At 43.0% G+C, this 25,960-nt stretch overlaps 2 protein-coding genes across 2 annotated transcripts; one reads left to right on the top strand and one right to left on the bottom strand.

Moving 5' to 3' along the window:
- Positions 1 to 460: 460 nt before the first annotated feature.
- Positions 461 to 5,204, bottom strand: nemp1 (nuclear envelope integral membrane protein 1). Its single transcript, XM_036534157.1, has 9 exons — positions 5,078 to 5,204; positions 4,021 to 4,142; positions 3,581 to 3,800; positions 3,107 to 3,179; positions 2,399 to 2,492; positions 1,739 to 1,853; positions 1,314 to 1,539; positions 949 to 1,125; positions 461 to 853 (listed from the first exon to the last, which is right to left on the bottom strand). The coding sequence occupies exons 1-9, from the start codon at positions 5,187 to 5,189 to the stop codon at positions 649 to 651; spliced, it is 1,344 nt and encodes a 447-aa protein (XP_036390050.1). The 5' UTR covers positions 5,190 to 5,204; the 3' UTR covers positions 461 to 648.
- A 4,325-nt stretch (positions 5,205 to 9,529) lies between these two features.
- Positions 9,530 to 20,289, top strand: LOC118781036 (NGFI-A-binding protein 2-like). The gene is made up of 7 exons (XM_036533879.1): positions 9,530 to 10,141; positions 11,574 to 12,464; positions 12,968 to 13,101; positions 14,309 to 14,360; positions 16,136 to 16,280; positions 17,623 to 17,799; positions 20,146 to 20,289. The coding sequence occupies exons 2-7, from the start codon at positions 11,580 to 11,582 to the stop codon at positions 20,244 to 20,246; spliced, it is 1,494 nt and encodes a 497-aa protein (XP_036389772.1). The 5' UTR covers positions 9,530 to 10,141; positions 11,574 to 11,579; the 3' UTR covers positions 20,247 to 20,289.
- Positions 20,290 to 25,960: the final 5,671 nt, after the last annotated feature.

Raw genomic sequence — 25,960 nt, forward strand, 5'->3', positions numbered from 1 at the left:
TGCCACGTTCAATCACAGAAAAGGAAGACTAATGAAATATCTTCTTATAACTGTGTGTAAGATAACAGAAATGTCTCTAAATGCAATGTTACCCTTGCTGGTGCCAGGTTCAACAAACAGATCTCCCTGTGCTTTTTTTATATACTGATGCCAAAATTCTACAACTACTCCTTTATGATATTACTGCAAGTATGATGTCGAAGAGGATTTTACAAAGGGCTGAAGATACATATGGGCATAAAAAAAACCCAGAGAATTTTCTCTTTAACCATTAAGTACACAGAGAAAGGTCAAAATACATTCCTTTTGGCAAATGTTGTACTGAGTAGAACCTCTACATTTTCAAACCGTCAGGAAAGAAATACTTGTTCACATTAATTGGACATTCATTTCCATTTTAGCCTTTGTCATATAAACAAAGCTGTCGTACTGCAGATCTAGAATATAGTTCTGTGGGCGCTTGTCACTGCCCTACCCTGAGCTGGATGTGTCAGCTGCACTCGTCAGACAAAACCTGAACACCAGAAGAAATACTGCCATCCCCAATCCCTTCTTCTGACACATCGTCTGGTTTTTGGGAAGTGCAGTTACATATTTTGGGCCTTTCTGGTCCATCTCTGGAACTGACCCTTCCGGTAGCATGTGCCCTCACAGGTCCCTGTGGTTCCAAAACAGCTCCTTCACATATTCCCCACGTTTCGGGACTCCATCCTGCTCTTCCTCCTCTTCGTCTTCTTCATCTGTAGCAAAGAGCTCATCCTCAAAGAAGGAGCTGCCCAGCCCGTACTCCTGTGCGTGTATGGACACTTCATTGGGCATCAGGTGGGGGGAGCCCTCCATGAAGTCAGCAAACCTGAAGGAAATATAATAACCGACTGTGATTCAGGAGTGCAGGGGTGAGGGGTGGGGGGGTAAGGGGAAAGCGCGGGGCGTGTGTAACCCACCCACCTCTTGGGAGACTGGAGCCTGGAGACAGTCTTCCAGGTGCTGAAATCGGGGCTGCTGCAGTATGCCCGCAGCTGCTCCAGGGCCCGCTGCGTCTCCAGCTCTCCCTGCCTCTGGTACTCCTCCTCGGTCAGCAGGCGACGGGGCTCCACCTTCCTCATCCAGTCTGGCTTGATCTTGCTACAGTGTAGAGAGGAGTTAGCAAAGGGCACAGCATCCAACACATAAACAGCAGATTCCTCACTGACAGCAATATCGAAAGGCTCTGTGCACGACAGTCTCATTAACCTTGTCAAAATCGTGCCAGCACACACCAGGTATCTGAAGGTGTGGTCCAGTGATGTACTCCAACACTTCCACATACTCACTTGTATGCAGTAAGGGCCGACCGGGCAGCGTACTCCAGGTTCTTGGAGCAGAAGGCCGCCACGATGATGGCAAACGCCACCTGCTGGACCTGGATCCCAGCATAGACCAGCAGCAGACCAAACAGCTGCAACGTCCAGGACAGGATGTTGATGCTCCGCTCATCTACCAGAGGGCCATAGCGGTAGCACACCGCAAAGCTAACGAAACCCACCACTGCCGTGTAGCCTGCAACAAATACACACCATGTACATTAGGTCAGAATTCCACTGGAAACATCAAGTGCATACTTTTACAACTGAATCTTTACAACAATGGTATGCAAACTGAGGGAAAATTAAATTTACATGAAAAAGGACAATAATATAAAATGTTGAAATGAAGGAGAAAACATCGGTCCCAGTATGTCCAATGGAAGAGACCTCACCGATGGCTAAGTGCCAATGCTCTCTGAGAATGAGCTGCAGGTTCCTGAACACCAGCTGGATGAGGTAGAGGGAGAAGGACCAGCCACCCACTATCATCACATAGAACGGGCTTTTCTGGGGGAGAAAGACCAAAGGCATGCCGAAAGAGAGAAATAATCAAATACAACAGGTGTGGTAGTGCACTTTTCTATCTACTGTACTGCAGCGTGCCTAAGTCATTCTCTTGTACAAAGTACTGTGCCTTTATTGGACTCCTGAAACAAGTATACCAGAGCCAATGAACTAGCTCATGCTCAAGCTCCTAGCCAAATAAACAGCATCCTTTTACATGCACTTATCCAACTAAAGAGAATCAAACCTAGCTTACAGTACGAATGACCCATATCTCAGTGTACTATGGCTAGCTCCCAAACAGAAATCCAAGCACCCAAAGAACCCATCACTGTGTTACATACTGCAGGATTTTGGCTTCCACAGACATTACCCACAAAAACAACCATGCAAAAGCTGGTGTAGGGACATCTGAAGTAATCCAAAAACAGCACAGTGCTAGTAAGTAATGAATTAGGCTAGCATAAGAAACACAGGTGGTGTTACTGATGAGCATGGCTTGCATTAGGTAGAACATGATGGTTGGCTTCAGGCTTTGATGGCCTTACCCTGGGAAGCAAGCGGGCCATGATGAAGATGAGGATGATGAGGGAGGCGATCATGCCAGTGCTCATTCCAGCGGAATAGTAGAACACCTGGCTCCTACAGGAGAGCAGGGGCAAAGGGGACATTACGTTTTTATGCTTTAGCAGCAGGAAACAATTTCTGTTCTGAAAGCAGATTTGTGTGATGGCAGACGCAGGATAGCTCACGAAATGCAACGCGCATGCTGTGTGATCAATGTTTTCTGAAACAGAGGAACCCCAAATTTGGAAGGGGAGCAGGGGTTCATACATTTTCATGCATGATAGTCCATCGTCATTTTGAGGACTTACAATTATTGAGGGGCAATTTAAAATGCATAAGACTTCCAAAAACGAAGACCAATTTTCAAGAGCTATTTTATTTTTGTGTTTAACAGAGAGCACTAAGTATGTCTATGGAAGACATCATAATACATGTATATACTTAACAAGTAGCACTTAAAAAGGCTTAAAAGGGCCTCTATATAAAATATCAGCATTATAATTGTCTAACGTGCATCTGTTTTATGAATTTATGGTAACAGTAACAGATATACAAACAGATATACTGTACATAGTGTAAGAGAAAACCTCGTGAAAGGTTGCAGAAAATTTTCCAGCAGACAGAGGAGGACAAACATACAGTACATCTCAATGTGCAGTCGATCACAGCTCAATATAAATTCCCATTACCTGCTAAGTGATTCTGCACACAGGAACAGAAGTAATCCAGCAAGGAACACCAGGAACAGATAAATATCAAACTCTGCAGAGAAAACCAAATTAGTTAGGGAAATTAAATCGAAGGCATGTGTATTTCAACTAATATCATATTAAAACGTTCTACGGATTGACTAAATAATCAATCCCTGCTTGTGTTTCCCAAAGAACTATGTAATGCTCCAGTTCCCGTCTACTCCAAAAAGACAGCACTCTGTAACACTATCAGCCAGGAACTTTAACAATACCTGCTAAGGATCCGCCATGTAATGCAAGCCTTTCCTTCATGAATGTTGACAGGAATGGAAACTGAATTTTGCAACCAATTAGTGATCTCATAGTCAGATATTCAAATAATGAAATATTTGGTCTCATCAGTAACCTGGCTATAAAGCAGCAAAGCCAGCACCTCACAGGTAAGATTACACTTATAACCCCAACACTCACTCCGCTCCAGCTTCACAGTGTATTCGGCATCTCTACTGGACGGGTCAACCCGGAGGCACGTCTTTGCGCTGAACAGGTCGACGTTGATGGCGGTCTCGTTGGTCTGCTCACGCAGGAAGTAACGCATCAGGGTCCAGAGGCTGAAGTGCTCCAGCTCCTGCAGCTCTTCCTCATCCTGCACAACTGTCACCTTCAGCTGCCGTGAGCTGCACACCTTGATCTGCACCCAGGGGGAGACAACCGGGTCACCTACACAGACACCCCGCTCCTCACACACACACTAGTGACGCCATTCTGATTATGCTTTAACAGCACAAGACTCATTTGCCTCAGATCTGACTTGACTTATCTGACTCAATTCTGATGGGTCCGAAACAAAAACAGCTCCATTTTGACACTTAATCCAGAAATATTCACAGGCAGTCTTCATTTTCCCCAACCTGAATTCGAGTCCATGTCTCCCTCCACCCAGGTACCAGGTGATTGTGGTAACAAAAATGCTGTGGTCCACGTTCTCTGGATTCCAGCCCCTCCTTGATGGAGATTACAGGCAGTTTAGCGCCTGAAAAAGATGGAATGAAAAAATCAGAAAACACACAATGATAAAATAAAACAAGCATCACACCCAGGATGAACTATTAACGTACTAGTTTTACTGAGGTCCCCATCATTCCTAGTTGAATCATACTATATCCCACGGCACTTACTAGGAGACAAGGTACCACACAGAGGCATTCTACTCTTGGCTTTTAACGTCAGTAGTCATTCAAACATTATGCTCAAAATATTGCATTTGCTGTGGGCAGCAAGGAAATGCTTAATAGATTATGTGAAACTAATGTAGCAATGACAAATAAAACCAATCTAAACAATTTAATTCTGACAGGATCGGGTACAGCCAGTTTCTGAAGTAACCCACACTATCTAGATTCAGGAATGTGTGAAGCTAGCAAGCTAGTTATTGCTGACAAACCACAACATCTGTTCGTTGTTCCCTAAACCAGCAGGCAAACGTGAGATAACTGATTTTGAAATGTCAGTTCATGCTAGCTAGAAAGCAGCAGTGAAAATGTATTTTGCAGCCCGCCAAATCAGCTTCCTAACAAAGCAGCTTGACGCTACCTCTCTGTGGTTAACTAGCTATTTTGAATCAGTCTCCAGATAGTCATAATGTTGTCTCACGGAAGTAACTCGTCAGCTAACTACCTAGGAATCATTCTGCATACCAGGATAAGTTAGCTAAAGAATTTTATACATTGTTTTGCATATGAGTAGTTGCATAGAGCTGTGTGCAGCTTTCACGAAGAAATTTTCGTTAGTTAGCTAACTAGCCCAAGCGAGAAGCTAACTAACATTAGCTATGTTAACAAGTAAAGTTGTTTACCTATCCATCTTCTTGTTGTTGGTTAGCGTAGTTTGCTAACTAACGTGCCACTATAACTCGCATTATTGCAGGCAATCTACGCAGCTATCAGTATTTAGCGACGTATTTCCTACCTGATGCTTGTTCTATAACTAGCAGAAGATGTAACACGAAAAGCAGAGGAATAACTGTTGTCCTTGAATATTTACAGTTAAACCCCACTCTCCATTTCATGTGTCCCGCCATGACAGTGATTCACACAGTAACATGCTGCTGCTTTCGCTTAGCAACCGAATGAGATAGCTTACTAGCCTATACAACAGTCTCAGGCATTGAAAGCACACCCTCAAAAATGCACCAATCGTTAAAATGTTGCACGTCTTCTAAAACATTTATTGGTGAAATTTCAAGCTGTTAAAATGATTGATAGGCCACTTAACCAATAAAAATGAGACAGTAGAGAATTTGAAACCTTTGACACCACCTTCTTGGGCCTCAGCTCACAGCATCTTGCAACAGTCAGCTTCCCCCAAGCACTGACCCAGGATCAGATGAAACACTTGTAAAACTGCTCAGGTTCTACCATACAGCATCAAGGCGTTTAATGAGGAGAACAGGATGTTTAGCTCTTGAGCGCATCTAGCACTGTGTAAAGACAACACTCAGGATTTTTTCCATTAATAACTCTCTCAGTATAAAAATACTACACCTTGTGAAATGCGCCCTTGTCTAGTTTTCTGTCATCTTGCGCTGCTGACAGAGCTGTTTGAAATCATTTCTGTAATATCTTTTTAATCCTTCTTACAATTTAAAAAAGCAAGGCAACTCCTGCTGAGACTGAAGAGCTGACGTGTCTTCAGTCTGTATTCATAACAAGTGTTTTCTTTTCACTCGCTGAAGTCACTCTGTATAGGTAGGCCAACACGTGTTACTGACTATTTACATCACATTTAAAAAATCAACAGTCATTTAACAGTATAGGGGAGGCTTTTTCTTTCACAAAAATACAACAATAGCATATTTTTTTAATATAAGGACATCTTCATTAGGATCAGTTGCAGCCTTAAGGGCATCAACAAAACAGTTTTTCAACTCTGACGTGATTTTTCCCTGCGTTTTGCTGTGGATTTCAACATTGGAATACCTCCCTACCAATTGGTTGCACTCTCTATTTGGCAGCCTGTGTGTGAGTGTTGATTTGGGTCCGACTTCGCCACTGCAACTTGTAATCACAAACTGAACTGCTCCAATCCAGCAGTCCTTCACATTATCTAATTTGATTTCAAGATTTTTTACTACTTTTTACATCAGTAGATAGGCCTAGTTTACAATACAGTTTAGGAAGGTATAATTAAATTTATATTCCGAGTTAATTATTGCTGTCGACGATGAGAATTTCACAGTATTTGTGAAATAGGGTTGTCCTGCATAATTAGATGAATTTTAATACCATCCACGTTCAGATATTAGGCCCTAAATATTACCAAGAGCACATTTGTTTTTTGAACTTGCGATTAATAAGATTCGTTCGATATTTCAGCAATTGAACTTAGAAGACTATATGCCTACGCTATCCCATAGCCTATCGTAAGACATCATTAAGTTCATTACGTATTATATAGGTAGGACGTTTGTCAATAAAATCTGATCTGTTGTTTATGGATTTTGTGATATTCGAGTAAATTCTGTTTTACCGATCAACAAAAAATCATGATTGTTATTAAATAGGTAGCCTACATGACAAATTTCAGTTAGAGTTGCGTGATTGGACACTGGGGTGCTGGTCATAAGTGTTTTGTGTGACTAAAAGAGAATATGGTTTTTGAGCAGTAATTCATTCCGCCACTGGGGGGCTACGTAATATCGCTTTCATGGATCATTTTACGCATGATGTTGAAATGATGTAGCCTGCCTCTTCAGACTGGGTCCTAGAACTTGGAAATGTGTTAAAATGCGTTCATATTAATGAGATTTTTTATTCATTGTTTTGTGTGCATCATTACAATTAAACATGAATTGATGTCATGGAATTAATAGCCTATTTCATATAATATTATAGCCTAATGTCCACATTTTATTACCTCGTGCCCAGTCCTTGAATGGGAATATTTCTCATAGATAAACCCTTCAAAAGAAGAAACAAAGGGTTCGACGTGGAACGCAGAATCGTTTTTTTGCGAACCTGCCAGGAGATGCAAATCAATTAGGCTACTTCAAGGTGCCGACAAATTCAAAGAGAGTAAAAAATTTACATTTTTGTTACAAAACACTCAGATTTCTTCATTGTGGAACATTGTTTTGTTGCAGGATTTCCATGAACGTGCCCCTTGTAACAGTCCTGAGCTCCGTGTGGAAGTAGTGCAAAATTGATCCCCACCGACGAGCCCTAACTTCTGCACAACTTCTGTGGGAGTCCTAACCCCAGCAAATAGGAACCCAAGATACTGTACGCATCCAAAACAAATAAGTTTGGCTCCATGTGCGTCGGGTTGGCACTAGGCTCAGACCCAACAATAGTAAATAATCTACCTCCAAACATAAGCAAGTTTTGCGCTTCTTGGGCTGCAGTTCTCTCCAACATTATAGCGGAGCTGGTGCTGCTGTTTTATAAGGCCATTCCTCCCCCACCCGGCTCAAGCAGGCCTGCATGTCGCGCCACCATCTCTCATTGTCTACATCCCTCCTACACTCCCGGACGTGTGGTTTTCTATTTCTGCCTATTCCGGATGCCGCACTAATGGGCTCCTTGAGGAATCGTTGTAGTCTGTGGGTGGCTGAGAGCTGAGCGGGAGCTGATACAGAGAGGGGGATAAGCAGTCCCCATGTGGGGGCGGGAGGATGTGCGTCAATCACCAAGGGAGCGCGCGAGAAAAAAACACGAGGATGAGCGGCTGTGGAAGGACATAAATAGAGAAAGGGAAGGTAGACTGCACTTAATTTACCTACGTTATCTTTGCCCATAAATGTCGTTGTATCTCAGTTAAATCTCAGTGGGATCAATAGTATTCCACCCAAGAACACCCACCACTTGAATAAAAAAGCGGCACTTTATTTTGTGTGCGTTTAATTTATTTTTTATTGCATCCATCACAATGCAATGGTTAACACTGGTCGAAATACAGAGCAGAAAAGAAACAGCAAGAAACAGTGTAAAGTACAGAGTGGAGGCCAGTAGAGCATAAGTATGCAAAATAAAAAAAATTATATCTTCTTCCATCAGCATATACAAAGCATTTACAAAGTTATTCTTGTGTCGGTGTTGCTCTGTTCGGCTTTCCAGCTTGATGCCGAGTGAGCTCGAAGATGAATTCTAAATGTATTTTGGTCGTTCTTTTAAGAGCCACACATCAACAAAGCCGTTTTCACAAATGTAGGCTACTTTACGGGCACAAACATACTCAGCAGCATCGTTTTTTTTTCTCGGGGGACCAAAAGCGGATAATTGAAATGATGTTAATAGTGATGTATGTATTCAAGTTAACACACACAAAGAACCGTGCTATAGGTTTCCCGTAGAAAATTACATTGTTGGCTCACCAGTTATATACATTTTCTGACATTTAAATTCGATAGCCTATTTAAATTATATAAACTGACAGCGTTATCTACAGCGGCGTGTAGACTGCACTATACGCGAAACACTTCTAAAGGCTTTCCCTAGAATTGCTAAAATGTCGGCTCAGCATAGATAACGGACGATTCGCCTGGCTATGCAGTTCGATCTTTACATTTTATAAACTGGCGGCTTTGTTTCATTTCATAGCCTACTGAGCCGCACAACTGAGCTTGTTTTGTGTGCGAATCATCACTGAGGAATTCCCCCTTTCAACTGCGTCTGATGGACACGGCGTCACACATCGAATCCATCAAACCCAATCGGAAACAGCCCACGCACCTCCCACGGGCAGACGCGCTCGGCTACAGGCATACACGTAGCATTCAGTTTAAGGCACTTTTTTTAAATTGCGAGATACATTTTTACATTAAATTCTGAATGTTAACCTATATATTCAAGAGATAAAATGTGCAACACGAAATTGAAGTTGTAGCTGTTTATTGTAATAATACAATATTTGACTATTATTAATACTATCATTATCATTACGATTAATACACTTATTATTGTTGTTATTGACATCATCGTCGTCATTGTCGTCACCGTCATCTTTGTCATTATCAGCATCTTCCCCCATTCCCAAAGTGTTACTGACATCATCCACTTGCTCTGCACTGTATAAAATACGCGAGAAATCCCAAGCAAACGCTGGGTTCTCTCGTACTTGAAACATGCGCCTGACTGGTAAGTGTTAAGGATCCGGTTGAGACACCAGATTGGTAGAATGGATGGCGTACAGCGAATCACAATCACAAAATGCGCTTTTTGTTGTTGTTTTCCTTGACGTTTCATACTATTTCAGCGATTATGAATAAGAAGTGATTTAGCAGCACAGGTTAATTTTTTGCAGGATTAAAAAAACAGTCCTGTAAATCCCCTCACACCGCCCCCCCCTCCGCCCCCACTCAGAAAACCTCCTCTCCACCCGGGAGAGGAAGGCTCTTTTTCGGTCAGATGGCGTGCTGCAATCCGCCCCCGGGTCTCTCGCACCCACACACCCAGCAAAAGGCTGTCATTAACAATGCGGTCCATAGAGGAAGAACAGTAGCCAGGGAAAACAAGCAACTCAGACACTAACAGACTGAAGGCAGAAAAAGAACAAATAAAATGTTTTTAACCAATTAATTTCGAGTCAATACAGCCAAAAAAGGATACCAGTCCAGGAGCAGGAATTTCTAACAGCGCTTCAACGTTCCACGAAAGTTTTCCTAAGTTCTATCTTAGGACGACTCGACACCTGATTTTTATGTCGATGGGGAGGGGGGACAAGTAGCGTTATCGGATAGGAGGTAGAAGGCTAGCTAGCTAATGGGGGTTCTGCAACGCGGAGAAGGAACCCTGACAAGCGAGCGAAATCTACACTGAGAAGGGAGAACAGTGGTACAGCCCTGTTCGCTTCCACTCAAATTTCTGTGCGCTCTTCGCCGCGTCTTATTCCTGCAGTTTCAACGAGGCAACTGAGTGTATGCGCTGAAGAGGAGCTGCTCCGTCACACGACAGAAGTGGCTCTTCAGTTCAGTCACTGAAAATTCATTACTCGCTGGTTTCCGCTGACACCTCCAGGCTGTCGGTTTCGGACGAGGTAAGAACACACGTGCACCTGGGATTAGGCTATGGAAGTGGTTGTGTTGTATGCACAAAAATAATTCTGAGACGTTCAGAGTTCGGGTTTTTTTATTAGTAGTGTAGTATAAACAATGTGGACTTTGTCTTGCGTGAGTGGGTAAGCTTGCTCTTGGAGTGATTCTGGAGACACGCTTTTATGTTCATTCTTCAAAAATGATTTACATAGTTGGAATTCAATTATTCCAGGTTATCATGTTCTTAAAATTCTCCAGGTTTTGGACAGCAACCACGGCTAGCGCCAGGATACCCAGAAGAAAGGTGTCTGCTAGTATGTTTCAGATTAAACCACTGGCATAAGAAACAGCTTTCCCTTCTTAGACCTGACCGTGTCTGAGAAACATAAGAGCCAAATTATAGCGGTCCGCTTGCTCAGTTTTTATTAGTTTGTGGCGTGGCTACAGTGAATATTATTCAAGTGGTTTCTAGCAGTGCTGGCAAGCATGTAGTTAGCAATGTAGTGGATTAAATGTAGACTTGGAGCTGTTATTGCGTTATTACAATTAGTACAGAGAGGGCAATAGTCGTTGCGTGAGTTTTCAGTTTTGTTTCGTGATTTAGTTTCTGCACATAAACCTGTGATTGGCAGAAGCCTAACGGTCTCTCCACTTTGCATGCTTAGCAATGGGAATATTATCAGGATTAATTGAATTTAAGAATTGAAAATAAATGCAAAATTTGGATGTTATTTTGTGGCAGTGGAATTCCTCCTCAATGATCTGAGCATATCAATAACCCAGATTTCTAAATGTTTTTATTTATTTTTTGCATGCTAGAATTACCAACTCAGTTCTAACACCATCAAAGCAGATTCTTATAAACAAGGAGGCAGTAAATTGCTACGAATTGCTTTACTCATAATAACAACTTGACAAATGCATCAACTGTCAGTGTTTTGCTGTGGGCAGATGTGCGAATTTCATGATCACCCCTTGGGGGAATGGCTGTGTGTGTTGGGGGGGGCTCCGGATATGATATTAGCTCATACTGTACATCAAGTCATCTGACAGCGAATAAACTATTGAATCAAAAGTGTTGCTTCATAGTAGTTCCTGCAGTATGTCTTTTTCACGGTTGCTCTGTCAGCAAAACATGCAAAAGTAGCATTCCAAAAGTGTAACCTTATTTTAGAATTTGGCAATTTCCGACCCACATTTTTGTTAATCCGGAGAGCTGGAAAGCCGCTGCTAGTTGCATCACTCAGGAGTATTAAAATTGGGTTAAGACAGACTGTGACATATCCACTTTTTGGTGCGTAAATCTGGCGTGTAACAAAATGGAGGTATGCTGTTCCAGTTTGGCACTGATAAGTGGTTACGTCACAGTCTGTTTTAACTCTGTATTAATAACCCTGGTGTTCTGATCAATGCCATCATTCCCTCTCTTCCTAGAGCACCATGTCGCTGCCTCGCACGCTCGGCGAGCTGCAGCTGTACCGCGTGCTACAGCGGGCCAACCTCCTGGCCTACTACGACACCTTCATCCAGCAGGGCGGCGACGACGTGCAGCAGCTGTGCGAGGCGGGCGAGGAGGAGTTCCTGGAGATTATGGCGCTGGTGGGCATGGCCACCAAGCCGTTGCACGTGCGGCGCCTGCAGAAGGCCCTGCGCGACTGGGCCGCCAACCCCGCCCTCTTCAACCAGCCGCTGGCCAGCGTGCCGCTCAACAGCATCCCGCTCTTCAAGATCGACGCCAGCGGCGGGGCGGCGGGCACCGGGGCCCTGGGGGGGCCCAGGAAGTCTCTGAGCAACGGGCAGCCGGGGTCCCCCTGCGAGCGGGAGGAGCGGGCCTCCCTCACCCCCTTGCGCAGCGGGAGCCCAAAAAGCCCCTGCTCCCAGCCCTCCCCGCAGCCCCCCGACGGCTTCTACAGGGACAAGCTCTCCCCCATGGACCCGCACTGGCTGAGCCCGGATCCGGACCGGAACTGCGCCGGAGGCTCGGGGGCGGATGAGGACCAGCCCAGCCCCCCGCTCCCTCCCCCGGCGCCCTCCGCCTCCTCCTCCACGTCCGCCCTGGCGTGGCCCGGGGGCCGGCTGGACGCGGAGACGGCCCGGGCGGTGAGCGAGAGTGTGGGCCGGCTGCTGCGCACCGTGCCCAGGGCCGACCCCGGGGAGGTGAAGGCGCTGCTGAAGCTCAACAAGAAGCTGGCCAAAACGGTGGGCCACATCTACAAGCTGGACCCGCAGGACCCAGCCAAGGAGGAGGAGATCCGCAAGTACAGCCTCATATACGGCCGCTTCGACTCCAAGAGGAGGGAGGGGAAGCAGCTCACGCACCACGAGGTAGGGGAGATGAGAGGCCACGTGGCTGCTGGTACAGCCAGGCGTCCGCTCGCTCAGAAACACGTTAACAGAAACAGGTGTGGAAACACCTACTCACATGACACGCAGTGCTGATTTTTGCAAGAGGTAGATACAGTGGGTCATGTAACGAATAAACAAACAATGCAGTCATTTTAAGAACAACGAAACATATGTAAAAGCGATACATTGTTGCATCCGACACATATGTTCAGTGATTATTTCATGTCCGCTTGCTGGTTTGATTGGAATAAATTTGTTGTTTTCCATTATAGCTTAAACCATTTGCTAGTATTTAGGATGCATAATTTATATTTTGATCAAATATCCATACATTTAAAATGTGACATGTATGTGAATGAAATTTTTAAATTCTTAACTAAGGGTAGGTGGGTGGGGGAGGGGGTTGAGTGGCAGGTATGTACCCTACCTTTCAAATGTATCTATCTCTGCCTCATATACATACTCCTCTGCTCCATGTGCAGATGATAATCAATGAAGCAGCAGCCCAGTTCTGTATCAGGGACAATGCCCTGCTGCTGAGGCGGGTTGAGCTCTTCTCATTGGCCAGACAGGTGGCGCGGGAGTGCGCGTACACCTCCACGCTGAAGAATGCCAGGTCAGTGCGTGGCCTCCCACGCCACAGGGTCACGGAGCCCTTCTCTCCATCACTCTATGCCTCCTGTACTGCTGTTGGGCTTCATTAGATCTAAACTGCAATGCATTTTCCCTCTCCTTTCAGTAAATTTAATGTATGCTCTGTTTTTAAATTTATTTCTCACACAGTGTCATGAGTTCGTAGTCAGTTAAATGAACAAAACGTTGCATGACATTGAAACGAAATAATAGTTCCTTGTATTCACTGTTCTGTTTAGGACAAAGCACACTGTAGTTAGATCTGGGACCTAACCTGATTGTCTCATTCCAGTTGTGGATATCTCACAATATATAACTTCTGCTGTCATGTTGTCATCAGATGGTCACCTCTACTTAAGAAAGTGCTTAAGAAAAAATATTTTTTCAACATATGTTCTTATATTAACTGTATATATTCATTTTAGTTGTAGAAAGTGCTATAGCCTTAAAGCTGAAGTAAAAACTATTCATAAAAGCATAAGAAAACCATTCAGTTACAGCTGCTCATTTTATCAAAACCATTACTGAAACATAACAAAAAAAAACAGTTGGTCCTGTCTCTGTCGGCCAGTCTGTTTCATCTAGCCTGCAAAACCTTTGGAAACACAGCTTTTTGTGCTCACTGTACTATACGGTCGCTTTCATGTCTCTGCAAGCCTGGCGATTAGCTGACAGAATGGATGTAGAGGCTGCCACATTCATTAGACATGCACAGCACACAGATGGGAGACTGTGGACTCCCACAGCAGGGAAACTCATTTTGGGCACAGGAATGCCAGGGCTCCACGGCTGAAGCGGCCGAAGCTGTCCAACATTGAACGCGGCGATAAAATCCCACACCCCAGAGCCACTGCACATCTACAGACAACGCACCAAATCAGACTAGCATTATTCATTCGAATCTACCGGGTGTTTCTTAAATTAAAGACGAATACTCCGTTCAGACTGATTTAATATTTATACACTCCCACTCAGAGTGTTCAGCATTTTATCGTAGTATTTATGTAAAACAAAGGATTTATTGAGCCCGCATGCTTTCGTCTGTGTGTTACATCCCGTGTGAGTTTGTACTTAGGCTCCGTGAAAGGTTGAGGCATTTTACCCACTGTCTGAAGCCTTTTGGACTCATGCTCGCTGCTATCGGACTCAACCGTTAGCTGTGTTTGATCTTTCCTGCTCTCTTTTTACAGAACGAGTGCAGATGAAAGCACCCTGCCACCACATAAAAGAATCAAACAAGAGGTAAGTGCACGGTTTAAAAAGTCAACACACTCACACACCGACAAACACGCAGTGTCTAAGGATTATATTGTAATTTTCCTTTACCTACTTCTGTGGCAAAATTTATTTGCCCACCAAGGATCTTTAAATCACTATTGAGCATTTGGTTTGGAATAATGATTTCTTAACAATTACCTAAATCAGATAATGCTGAATCTGAATCAGATGAATGCTGAAGATAATGCATTTTTGAAGTGAAATTACAAGCATAAGGGACTCTTATTTGTATAGTCATTGCACAAATGAGAGCATCCTTCATACTGATATTACACATCTTGCACGTGAAATTTTACAAAAGGGGGTATTGGGCTCCTGTGTGGTGCAGTTAGTTAAGGTGCTCGTTCCATGTGTGAGCTGTGCCATTTGCCAACAGTGGGGATCAACAGCAGCGGGGCACAATTGGCTTCGCTCCGCAGAGGGAGGGTGGACTTCCTCGGCTAAGATCCCCTCGTACCGCTCCTGTGACACCCTCTAGCAGCTTGTGAGGGCCTGCGGGTTGTTGCGTTGACGTCAGTGAAGATGTGCCTATCCTTCAGTCAGTGTTCGCTCCCCCGCGGTGCACTGTGGGACTTTCACTGCTGTGAAAAATAGCTGGTGGTTGCACGCGAGGGTATCGGAGGATTGCATCTGTCACACTTCGGCGCTCTTGCGCAAATGTAGAGGGTGTTATGGAGAGACGAGCGCAATGCAGTAGAGCTGGCAATTCCAAGAAGGGTGAAAAGGGGAAAGAGCATGAATAAAATACAAAACAATTCTAAACATTTTTAAAAATGTGTGAATGTACAGGGTGGTCCAAAAGTTATGGCCAACAGGGAATTACAGGATGATGATAATAATAATAATAATAATAATAATAATAATAATGAAGTTCAGTACATGACGCCTTAACACTTCCTATTTGCTTGAAAGGAGTAATTATCCCCTCTCTCTGGTTCTGTGATAGATACTGACCTTCTTAGATTTTGTTTATTGAATTCTACACTGGCAGATCGATGTGAAACACCCTTTCTCTCTGTTCCTCATAAAGTTGGACTTCATTCTCTTTTCTTGCGTTTGCAGCCATCACCTGCCTGGGGAGAAAATAAATTTTATTAATCATTTAGACTTTTGGGCCATCCTCTGAATTAAAAGGGACATATATTATGAAACAATAGACTGTATATTAGATGGAGTAGAATAGTGAACATAGTGGAAAGCGAGGATAGTGGTTCTGAAGCAAATGTAGGCATCATCAGACAGCCAACAGAATGGTCTGAGCTGAGGGACAAATGAAAGTGGCAGAAAATGACAGGATGAGCTGAATAGCAAAATTCAGCATGAGTGAAAGTAAAGAAAGAGGGTAACGAGGCCAGAAATGGCTGAAAATGACAGCAATCGAAGGGAAGCATGACCAAAGCCTGTGTAAGGGAGCTGTTTCAAGTCCATTAGATGCACCTTTATACTTTTACTCTGTAAGTGTGTCTGGATAAAAGCATCTGCTAAGTGACAACACTAATGTGCATTGACAAAAATAATAAGTCTAAGGGCCGAAAGCCGAAAGCCGAAGCCTTAGGGGGGTGGCCAAAGAAGAAGTATTCAGAGGCAAGGGCAGTGAGAAGTCTCAGGCGTTTATCGATGTCGTTTATCAAGATAGACCTTTAAATCTTGTAAATCTTGTAAATGATTCAGATGTAGCATTTGTGTGGTTTGAGTACATGCTGTGTGGGTGACGGTGAGACTGGCTCTCTCTGCTGCAGGTCATTGTGTCAGAGTGCGTCTCGTCCTCCCATGATATCGCGGAGGGGTCGGTGGTGGGCTCAGAGGGCGGACACCAGGAGGCGCTGAGGTCAGGGGGAGACGAGGACAGCCTCTCTGGCGAGAGTCTGGACGGGCTGACACAAGGTGACGCGCTTTCCTTGCATAATTAATTCTGAACCACGCTCCTGTCTTTTTCTTCTTAGTTCTGTGTTCTTCCCCATTACGAAAACATAAGTACAGTGTATAAACGAAAGCTTTTGCAGCTTACATTTTAATGGCTCACTATGTCAACACAATTACTTGAATATGTGTTGACGGCTGTTTACTTTTTCTAATTCACAATACAGGTTGCCTTCTTTTGATTAAATCATGAAAGACAGAGATAAAAGAGTTTTCAAAGCAGGGCTTTGGCATAGTAACTTAACAAAAGCATACTGACCTAGATATCAGGTCTTAGTCACCTGGGCACCACGCCAGCCCATATAATGCAAACAGGAGTGACACAGCGACACAGCTAAATATATCCATCACTTACATGTTTTCCTCACTGCATCAGCTGTATTGAACTGGGAAAGAATGAGGATGATACGTAAGACAACATGTTTCATTCAATATTCAAAAAAATAACTAAAGACAACAGGAAATCTATAGAACTGAAACATCAACAAGGTAATACACACGTAAGCCTGCACTGTACTGTGGCTTTCACTCAGTCATTCTGAGCAGGAGTCCCGCTTTTCACTGCAAATTCAATGTGAAAACAATCAAAAAAAGCCAAAAAACAAAGTCAACAATATCCCAAGGCAAGCAAGGTTTTTTTTCTCTTGTTTGTTCCAAGAAGCATATGGAAGTGAGAGGCACTTATCTTGGCCTCTGGCCAACCTGAAGTTTGAGATTTAAACTCAGAGATAATTTAGATATGTTAATTCAGCTTTGAGTCACATAATAAACCTATGGGAAGGTTTGGATGTATACATATTGTATTTAGACACACACACATATACAGAATTTTAAATGTCCTTTATTCGAGTTTGCTGTTCATAGTTTTTTACTGTACACATTTTAACTGTTTGAATGCTTTGGTTTTAAATATATCATTCTGTCTGTTTTTACCTACAAGTGTCTGTATTTAAGTGTGCACGTGTGCATGCATGATGTATTTTATCCTGTGTTGTAAAGTGGCTTTGGCTGCAGTTGCATAAATTGTTATATTGCATATTGTTCATAGTGTTGTGGTTATCATTATAGTTATTATTGTAATAATAATAATAATTAGTAACAACTAAGATTTTTGTCAATTCATTTGACTCAGTTCATTTTCCTATTGTAGTACTGCTGTGGATGGTCAGAGATAATCTTCCCCAAATGCGCTGAGTGTTAGTTTAAAGAAAAAGCAAACAATGCTAAACTTCCTTTTTTGCTTGTGTAGGAGAGGGCCTTCATATGTTTATTGTGTTTTTTTCTTTGTCTATCTGCTGCTCTGCAGGGGTGGGTTCACAGTCCAGCCACTCTTCATCCCCATGTCCCACCACCGACACCTCTGCCCCGCCCACCTGGAGCCGCAACCTTATGCAGCAGACGCTCATGGACGAGGGACTGCGATTGGCTAGACTGGTGTCACATGACCATGTGGGCAAGATAAGCCCAAGGACGCAGTCTGCAGGTAAAACTATATGTGAAACATAAATGAAATATGCTGTAAATGAAACATTGCACTGGAGTAAGATTGAGGTGTAACAAGTTAACTTTGAGTCATGGTTAATCAGCAAATCATTTCAGGCAATTGTGGTTAAATGGCATCTGTGTAGCACTACATGCCAAAAAGAAATGAGTTATTTAATGAGATTCGTACAATAAAACTTTCAGAGGTTGGAGGAAAGGATTGTCTGAAGAATGATTGTAAGAGAATGCAGTTATTATGATGTGGGCTGTTCATTTCACCACTGGGGAAAGACTGAGATTGAGAGATGGCTGAATAAAGAGGTTGAGGAGTTAGTCAGCCAGTCAGAACGATCTCTGTGATGAGAGATGAGAAGGAGTGGGAGAGAGTGAGAGTGAGACTGAGAGTGAGAGTGAGAAAAAAGAAATTACAGAAGAACAGAACCAGAATGGTTAACACAGTGGTAAGTAAGAACAAGAGTTTCACAACAAACAAGAGCAACGATAAGAGGACAATGGAAGGTGCAGGGCAATGAAGTGGCACAAAGGGCGCAAGGAAGAGAAAAGACAGCAACAACAGCAACAACAACAGTTTGAGAGTGTGTAGGGCTCAGGAGGGACAGAAAATGAATTGCAGTAATCAAGGTTATAAATGACTTACAGGGTGATAAGTCTTACAGGGAGTTGTGTAGAGTACACTGTTAGGAAGGGATGAGTTCACTTTTTTTGTTATCAAAAAACAGTGTGAATTAGCCAGGGAAGAAATTTTTCAGGAGAACCAGGAAGAGTCCCAGGTGATTCCAGGATTTTTAATACATTAAGCAAGGAAGAAAACGTTACCACGTATTCAGCTCCTGTGTTTCGACCGTGCTCCATTTAGGAGGTTCCGGTGCTGTATGGCTTCCTGTGCTAACTATGGATATGCTGTTTTAGGCCACACCCATTCAATGCCGTTTGAAAAAAGCCAGCAAATCAGGACAGTTTAAGCTTCAGTAATAGCAGAGACAGAAGTTTCAGTGTGAATCACACAGAGCTGAATAAATTGTCATGACCAACAACATACCGTGGTGATATATTTTAGAGAAATGAGAGGTCAACAGCATAATTAGAAAGAAATTAGAGCTCATATTTGGACACAATAAAATCCAAGAGGATGGAAGACAATCATAAGGTCATAACATAAAGATAGATGCTCTCACTATTGTCACTTCATCCCAGTACCGGCAATAATAGCAAGTGTAAGGTGGCATGCGTATACCAATAAATCTCACCCCGCATGACATAATTTTAATTTTGTGGGCGCGCTCAAGGAGGGCGCTTCATCTGACGCAAACCACACGCAGACACCAGACAGGGTATAAACATAGAGTCCAGCTGCCAAGCAGCCCGAGTTCAACAAGTTTTTATTTTTTGATTCTGAACCAAGTGAGCACATCATATCAGAGGAGGAAATGGAACGGCCTTTTATGGTGTATGGAAATCATTTTTTTTTATTATGAACACGTGTTGTTTTGCTTCCCTGTCATCAGCATGAGCTAATTCAGACCTGCCTCTTGGGGAGTTGAGAGAGAGGGAAAGAAAAGAGAGGCAGGGGGTCGAATGGGCAATGAAGGGGCGGTAAATTGGACCCCCCCCCACCTCCACCACCACTTTACGTCAGCGTGTGTTTGAGAGTGATGGGGAGTGGGAGGGCGGAATGGATGATGGGAGGAGATGGCTGAGTGGGAGTGGGTGGGAGGGGAGTCGCGTTGACTCAAGCGCAGCAGAGTAAAAATAAAATGTGTGGGCAGAGAGCTTGTGCCATTTGATTTTTTTTTTTCTTTCACCAGAAAAAAAGGAGAAAAAAAAACAAGAGAACCATTTCGTTTGAATATGACGTCTCTGTTGCTTTTTTCCCTGCAACTCTCCCTACAGTAGTTTTCCTTCTCCTTTTTTGTCATACCCCGCTTCCCTCTCTCTTTCTCTCTTCCTCCTACAGTTCTCTATGTAACCTAGTGGTCTCCTGATTCAGAACTGTGCTAAAGGGCTTCATAGCTTGTTGTTTTGGTCTGTATTTACAAACTATTTAGCATTTTTACTGGCAGATTGTATGTTTTGTATGAGTTCAAATTTTACATTTTAAAGAGGATAAAGCATTTTTGAGAACCTGAAAAATCAGTCACGTTATAACACAGTTTTAAGAAAGAGTGGGATAGTGTATCCTGTTAAACAGACAAAAGGTAAAGGCAAAGCATTTTTAGCGAAAGAACAGCTGTAATGATGCTGCTCACCTCTCTTTTACCCCTGTAAACTGATGTCAAATCCTTTTCCTGCCCCCGGCTAAAGGGCCACATTGCCTCTCTCCTTACAGAGTCTGAAGACAAGACGTCTGAGAGGGGGATCTCCGCCAAGCCCCGCAGACGGAGCAGCTCGTGCAGCACCAAAGACGATTCGGACAACAGTGGAAAATAAACACCCATACCGCCCTCGATCCCCCACCCTTAGTCTTACCCTCCCTCCCACCCCTCCTCTCCCACCCTTCCTCTCCCCCGGTGTCAGCTCCCATACCCCTGCTACCCTCAATAACCTCCCATCCAGCAATAAAATTTCTACTCTCTCCGCCAAAACTAACTTGCATTCCTCCACTAAAGCACACTGGCTGAAGTAACACTGATCAGGCTAGGGGGGGCGGCAAGGGACGCCTGAGTCAATTTCATTAATCGATATGAATTCATTTTTTTTCTTTACATTTTGGTGCTATTTCTTTGTCTCTGTTCAGTGTCTATGACGAGTGGTAGAAGAATGTAGTTCCTGTGCAGTCACCCGAGGGAAACTGTAATGAGAATTAACAAGGAGTGAGAAAAAAAGAGAAACACGTACATGTGTCAGAATGGCTGTGAACTAGGGAGGTTTCTTTGATGGTTTGTGTGAGCTACATGCTGAGATTGTACCTGAATTTGGACATTGTATTTTTACTGTTATTTTTGTAGTACTGATGTAGAAATTATGCAACTGATTTTGTGTCTGAACTATGGTAGTTGTAGCCCTCTGGGCAAGTCTAGGCCTCTCTGTTTAGCTAATCTGTGGGTGGATTGAATGTCTGACTGCATTCCATTGAGCTCTCAGCCCTGAGCTTTTAGCTGTTAAGTTGTGACTAGTTGCCTCTGTGCCACATCTGTTAAATTAGGATGAAACAAGACAACGGGCTACAGCAAAGAAGCAATTCTCAGATTTTATTTTGAGAATTTTACTTTGAACTATCGGCTATTTTCGGAGAGACAGTGAATATGTTCCTTAAGGTGGTTTGAAAGGGATTGCCGTTCTCCATTAGAATGCAGTTTCTGGCACTTAAGTAAAGCTGTATAACGTCCCCGTTACTCCATTACCTGGTGAGTGAGGACTGGCTACTGTTAAGATGGTTCTTCAGGCCTGGAGACAGGGAATCTTTTTAATGTATACCATCTACCCTCTCTGCACTCAGACTGAGCTGAGTTTTCTGTAATGTTGCAGAGATTTGAGTTATCAACCTATGATGGATGTTATAATACAGTTCAAAGTGTGTCATATCTGATGATGGCTGCGCACAGTCTCGTACTCCGTTGAAAGGGGAATGAGAGAGGGGGCGGTAATTAGGGAGGCTAATTCAGCAGCCCGTTTTGATTGACAGCATCCTAGCAGAAGAACACACCCACACGTTTCTCAGGTTTCTTGTTTGTTTTCAAATACGTGTCCCTTTGAACACTACATTGTTGGGGTTTGTTTTTGCAATTTGGGATGTTGCTGACTTGTTCGAGTGAATAGCCCACAACAGCTGTGCGACGTCGCCCAGTCAGCGATAGACACATGCTGAAATGCCTCCTAACTTTAACAATTGAGACGCACTAAAGCAATGTCTTGAGAGACATTACACGCAAAGCGTTAATGCCTATCCACATACCTCTTGAAAATAATTTGGGAGTGTAAGCGTGAGTCTTTCTTACCTTTTTGGGACACGGTCAGCGGTAATGACTGGATAGGAATGGGCACAGCCGTGAGTGGAAGATCAACAAAAGACAGATGATATACCACAGCGCCGCCTTGAGGGCAAGACTTGCAGTTCCATTGTTAGTGTCTTAGGCCTAGATCTTCTTGCTCGCAAGTATTAGACAACCTCTTGATTTTATTATGTTGTACAGTAGATTATTTATTTTGTTAATTTTTAATTTTCAATAAAAGTTTATTTTATTGTTTACATGTTTGTTGTGTTCATGTTTTTTTTTTTAAAAAGCCCTAATGCTACTCCAGTGAAGACAATAAAAAGATACTTAACAATTTAACAGACAATTCTTTAAAATAGGAAGAAAAACTAAATTTGAAAAGTCTATTAAACAGTACATATAAAGTCCACAATAAAGTATATAAATGACAATTTGTCTTTGGTGCAAATTGTATTGTGGCTTAATATACAAACATCTTTCATATATCAATAAACTGCAAACAATGAATAAATTGCAGTCACATATTACAGTAGTGCAAAGTCCTAATTTAATTAATTTATGTTATCTGTTATTTTTTCTGCACTGTTTGTTGTTTCCTGTTATTATTCGAATCCCGCTCTGACATTTAGCTGCAAGTGCTGATGACTAAAGTGTGTTTTTTTTGCCTACATCCCGTCAACTCTATTTTCTATGGAAAAAAAAACAAGCGTCTTAATCAGCCCCCACCCCACCCTAAAATGCAGGCGTTTTTTACGCCCCCTTCCTCTATGCTGGTAATCCCTGCGAGAAGCTGTCTGAGTCACGGTGAGTCACCTCTTCTGACGTTCACTACGCCCCCCCTGCTCCCCCTCCCCCGCAACCACCCACCCTCCCCCACTCTGTCCAGGGCTGCACAGACACCCAGACCTGCTTCCCACAGCCCCGGGGGATAAATATAGCGAGTGGTGCCAGCGGGACTCGGAGAGCACACTGGCCGCACTGCACAGACAGGCCATGCCTTCCTCTCATTCTTATCAGGTTTCATTAAACCAGACAGAAAGGGAAACTTTATCTGCTTTTATGACAGCGCTGATTACCACAACTTTCACAGAGAACAGAGGCAGTACTGAGCGTGTCGCTACATGGCCGCGTTTGCATGTGGGTTATATTGTATGACCGTACTGGTAGCATGTACTAGCCTGTACTGTGTGTGGACGTAGGTGGCATTGCATGAGCATGTAGGTAATATCCTTATGAGCACGTTCATGCAAATGTATGAACTTACTGGTAGTGTAGTGTTGCATGGGCATGCCAGTATCAATGTATGAGCATGTTGGTGGTAGTAATAAGCATGCTGGTATCACTATGAGCATGTTGGTGACAGTGTGTAAGCATGCTGGTATCACTGTATGAGCATGTTGGTCTTAGGCCTGCCTTTCAAGCAGAAACACATTTCAGCTCTTTCATCTTCCCCCGATTTACCATCCCGCTCTTACTCCGCCTCTCCCTATTCATTCAGTCTTGTTAGAGCTTGAAGTCACTGTGTGCTCCTGTTGCTAGTTCTGTATAATGGTCTTATCTTACACCTTCCTCTCTACCTGCCCTTTCTCTAACTCTTCCACACATGCCCATCAACTCATAGACCAACTGTGAATCTGAGGAGGGTTTACATTTACCTTACATTTACATTACATTATTTTCATTTAGCAGACACTCTTACCCAGATTGACTTACATAAATTACAGTTTTTCCAAATTATCCATTTATACAGCTGGTTATTTACTGAGGCAACTCTGGGTTAAGTACTTTGCCCAAGGGTACAGCAGCAGTGCTGCAATGGGAAATTGAATCAGCCACCTTTTGGTTCTGAGGCCTGCTCCTTACCACTGTGCTACACACTACCATTTAGATGCTTAGCAGATGTTCTTATCTAGGATGGCTTGCACAGGTCACAGGTCTTTCATGTTATCCATTTAGAGAGCTGGATATTTACTGAGGCCATTGTGGGTTAGGTATTTTGCCTAAGTGTACAACAGCAGTGCCCCAGCTGGGAATCCAAACCTAAACCTAAAGCTAAACCTTTTGGTCTACCAGTCCTGTTCCTTGCCACTACACCACACTGTTGCACTGCTGGGTGTTCTGAGTTGGTCTGTCCTGGCATTATTAATATTTTTCAACAGTGATGTTCCTAACAGATTTGAAATTGGACAGGGGAGTGAATCATATAGTGCTATAGAGGGTGAGGGCTGAAGGTGGGGGTGGTGTTTTCTCATTTAGCAGATGCTCCCACTCAGAGTGACTTACAAAAGAATAGGTATAAAGTATAGTATAGAGTCCCCCTAATAAAGTGGCATGAAAGACTGTATATAAAGCACAACATCGATCACCTTCGAACATGTGTCAGCTGAGATAACTAGTGCACACATATTTCCGTACATAACTGCAGCGCAAGATGCCCTGTGATAAATTGTGGTAGGGTTTGAATAGTGTTTGCTCACACTCACTGGTCTGGGAGTGTTGCTAGCCTGGTCAGACACTGTTGCTTGTTTAAATTGACTGGATATACTTATGTTCTATTGCAACAGAAGTCTGCTAAATGCATGTAGTGTAATGTAATGTAATAAGACTAGAACATACCTGCAATGTACCTATGGTAAAACACCAACACGCTCTGCAGCAAAACTACACAAAAGGAGAAGGAGGGTTCATGCTCAGGTACGGCAGCTGAGGTACAGTCTGAGGAGGCGGCTGTGATTTCTGTGCAATTTGTGATTGTGCCTCCGTGGGTGCGATTGTTCATATTCAAGGCTGCATACAGATGTTCCGTGTGCCCATGTGGGCAGGCGTGTTGTTTTGTTGTGTGCTGTGAGCGGCGTGTGATTCATGGCAGGAGACGCAATCATGCTGAGTTTCAATAATCCGTCCATCAAGCCGATGAAACCATTCTGAGCTGCAAAGGCCGGGTTAAAAATACACCTAGTGCTGCACCGAGACGATTGAAAACTTTAAGTATGACAGCTGTAATCAGCTTAGAGGTTGATTCAGTCCACCTTCAGAGCATATTGGTTTTAACCTTTAATTACATGTTGGTGGTGGAGTTACTTTTTGTCTTGAAATGCCAAAAGGTGTGTGTGTAAATGTGAGCAAACCATAACAGTATGTATGTGCTTGTGTGGCGTCCATTTGTATGTAAGTACATGCTTTCATGTGTGCTTGTGTATACATGTATTTGAGTGTACGCTTGTTTCATTATGCATGTGTGCATGCATGCATTTGTGTGTGTGTGTGTGTATATATGTGCAAAATATCACACTATTCATTATCTGAAATTAAGGCCATTCAGCAGGAGGATATAATCATACCCTTACTAAATAGAAGAGTGATGGCCCTAAGTCAGAGAACTCATTTTTCCTTTCTTAATATTAGTCTGTGTTTATGGCATATGGATATTTCTTTCATAACAAATCCTATCTGAGTCATGATGACTCAGAGTGTACACTGTAGCCTCTGCTACTCCCAATTGACTGACCCTTTCCCAGACAGACTTTTTCTAGGGCTTTTGGTGTTCTGAGAACAACACAGCCACCATGAATGTGTTAGTGTGTGTTACAGAGAAGAATGGAGACAGATGACAAACAGTAATCATCCCCTCTCGTTCAGTAAAGGTAACTTAAATTTTCTGACTTTCATTAGTATTTGGTGTACTTAGAACCAAAACAGGGCGGAATTCATGTATACTGTACAACCACTAGAGGGAGGTACTAGCTTTTTTCTTTTTCCTGTTGATAATGACTATGTTCGGATATCTTTTCCCAGTTTCTTCAAGATACATAGCAGGATTGTATATGTGTGTATATACATTTGTGTGTGTGTGTGTTATTTTAGTTTAATATATAATATTGCTAACACAAGTTAGCAATGCCAGGGGCATTGTTGCAATAATATCAATACATCGATTTCAATAAAATTCAATAACTTCATATACAGAGTGGATGGGATTAGTCTAGATAATTCATCTTAAGATAAGTTAGTCTAATTTATTTGTCAGAAATTAGGTCCCCATCCCTTCAAGACTCCAGCAAAATATTTAACACATTTCTTGCAAAGGATGTGTAATTTTTACTTGAGATGAAGAGAACATTCTCTAATAAAGAAAAAAATGCAATTCTGAAAACATGTTTGCAAAAACGTATGGAACGCACACTGTGCTTGATTTGACTTTGGAGAAGA

The sequence above is a fragment of the Megalops cyprinoides genome, chromosome 7 (genome assembly GCF_013368585.1).
Source record: "Megalops cyprinoides isolate fMegCyp1 chromosome 7, fMegCyp1.pri, whole genome shotgun sequence".
In the NCBI taxonomy this organism is placed as follows: domain Eukaryota; kingdom Metazoa; phylum Chordata; class Actinopteri; order Elopiformes; family Megalopidae; genus Megalops; species Megalops cyprinoides.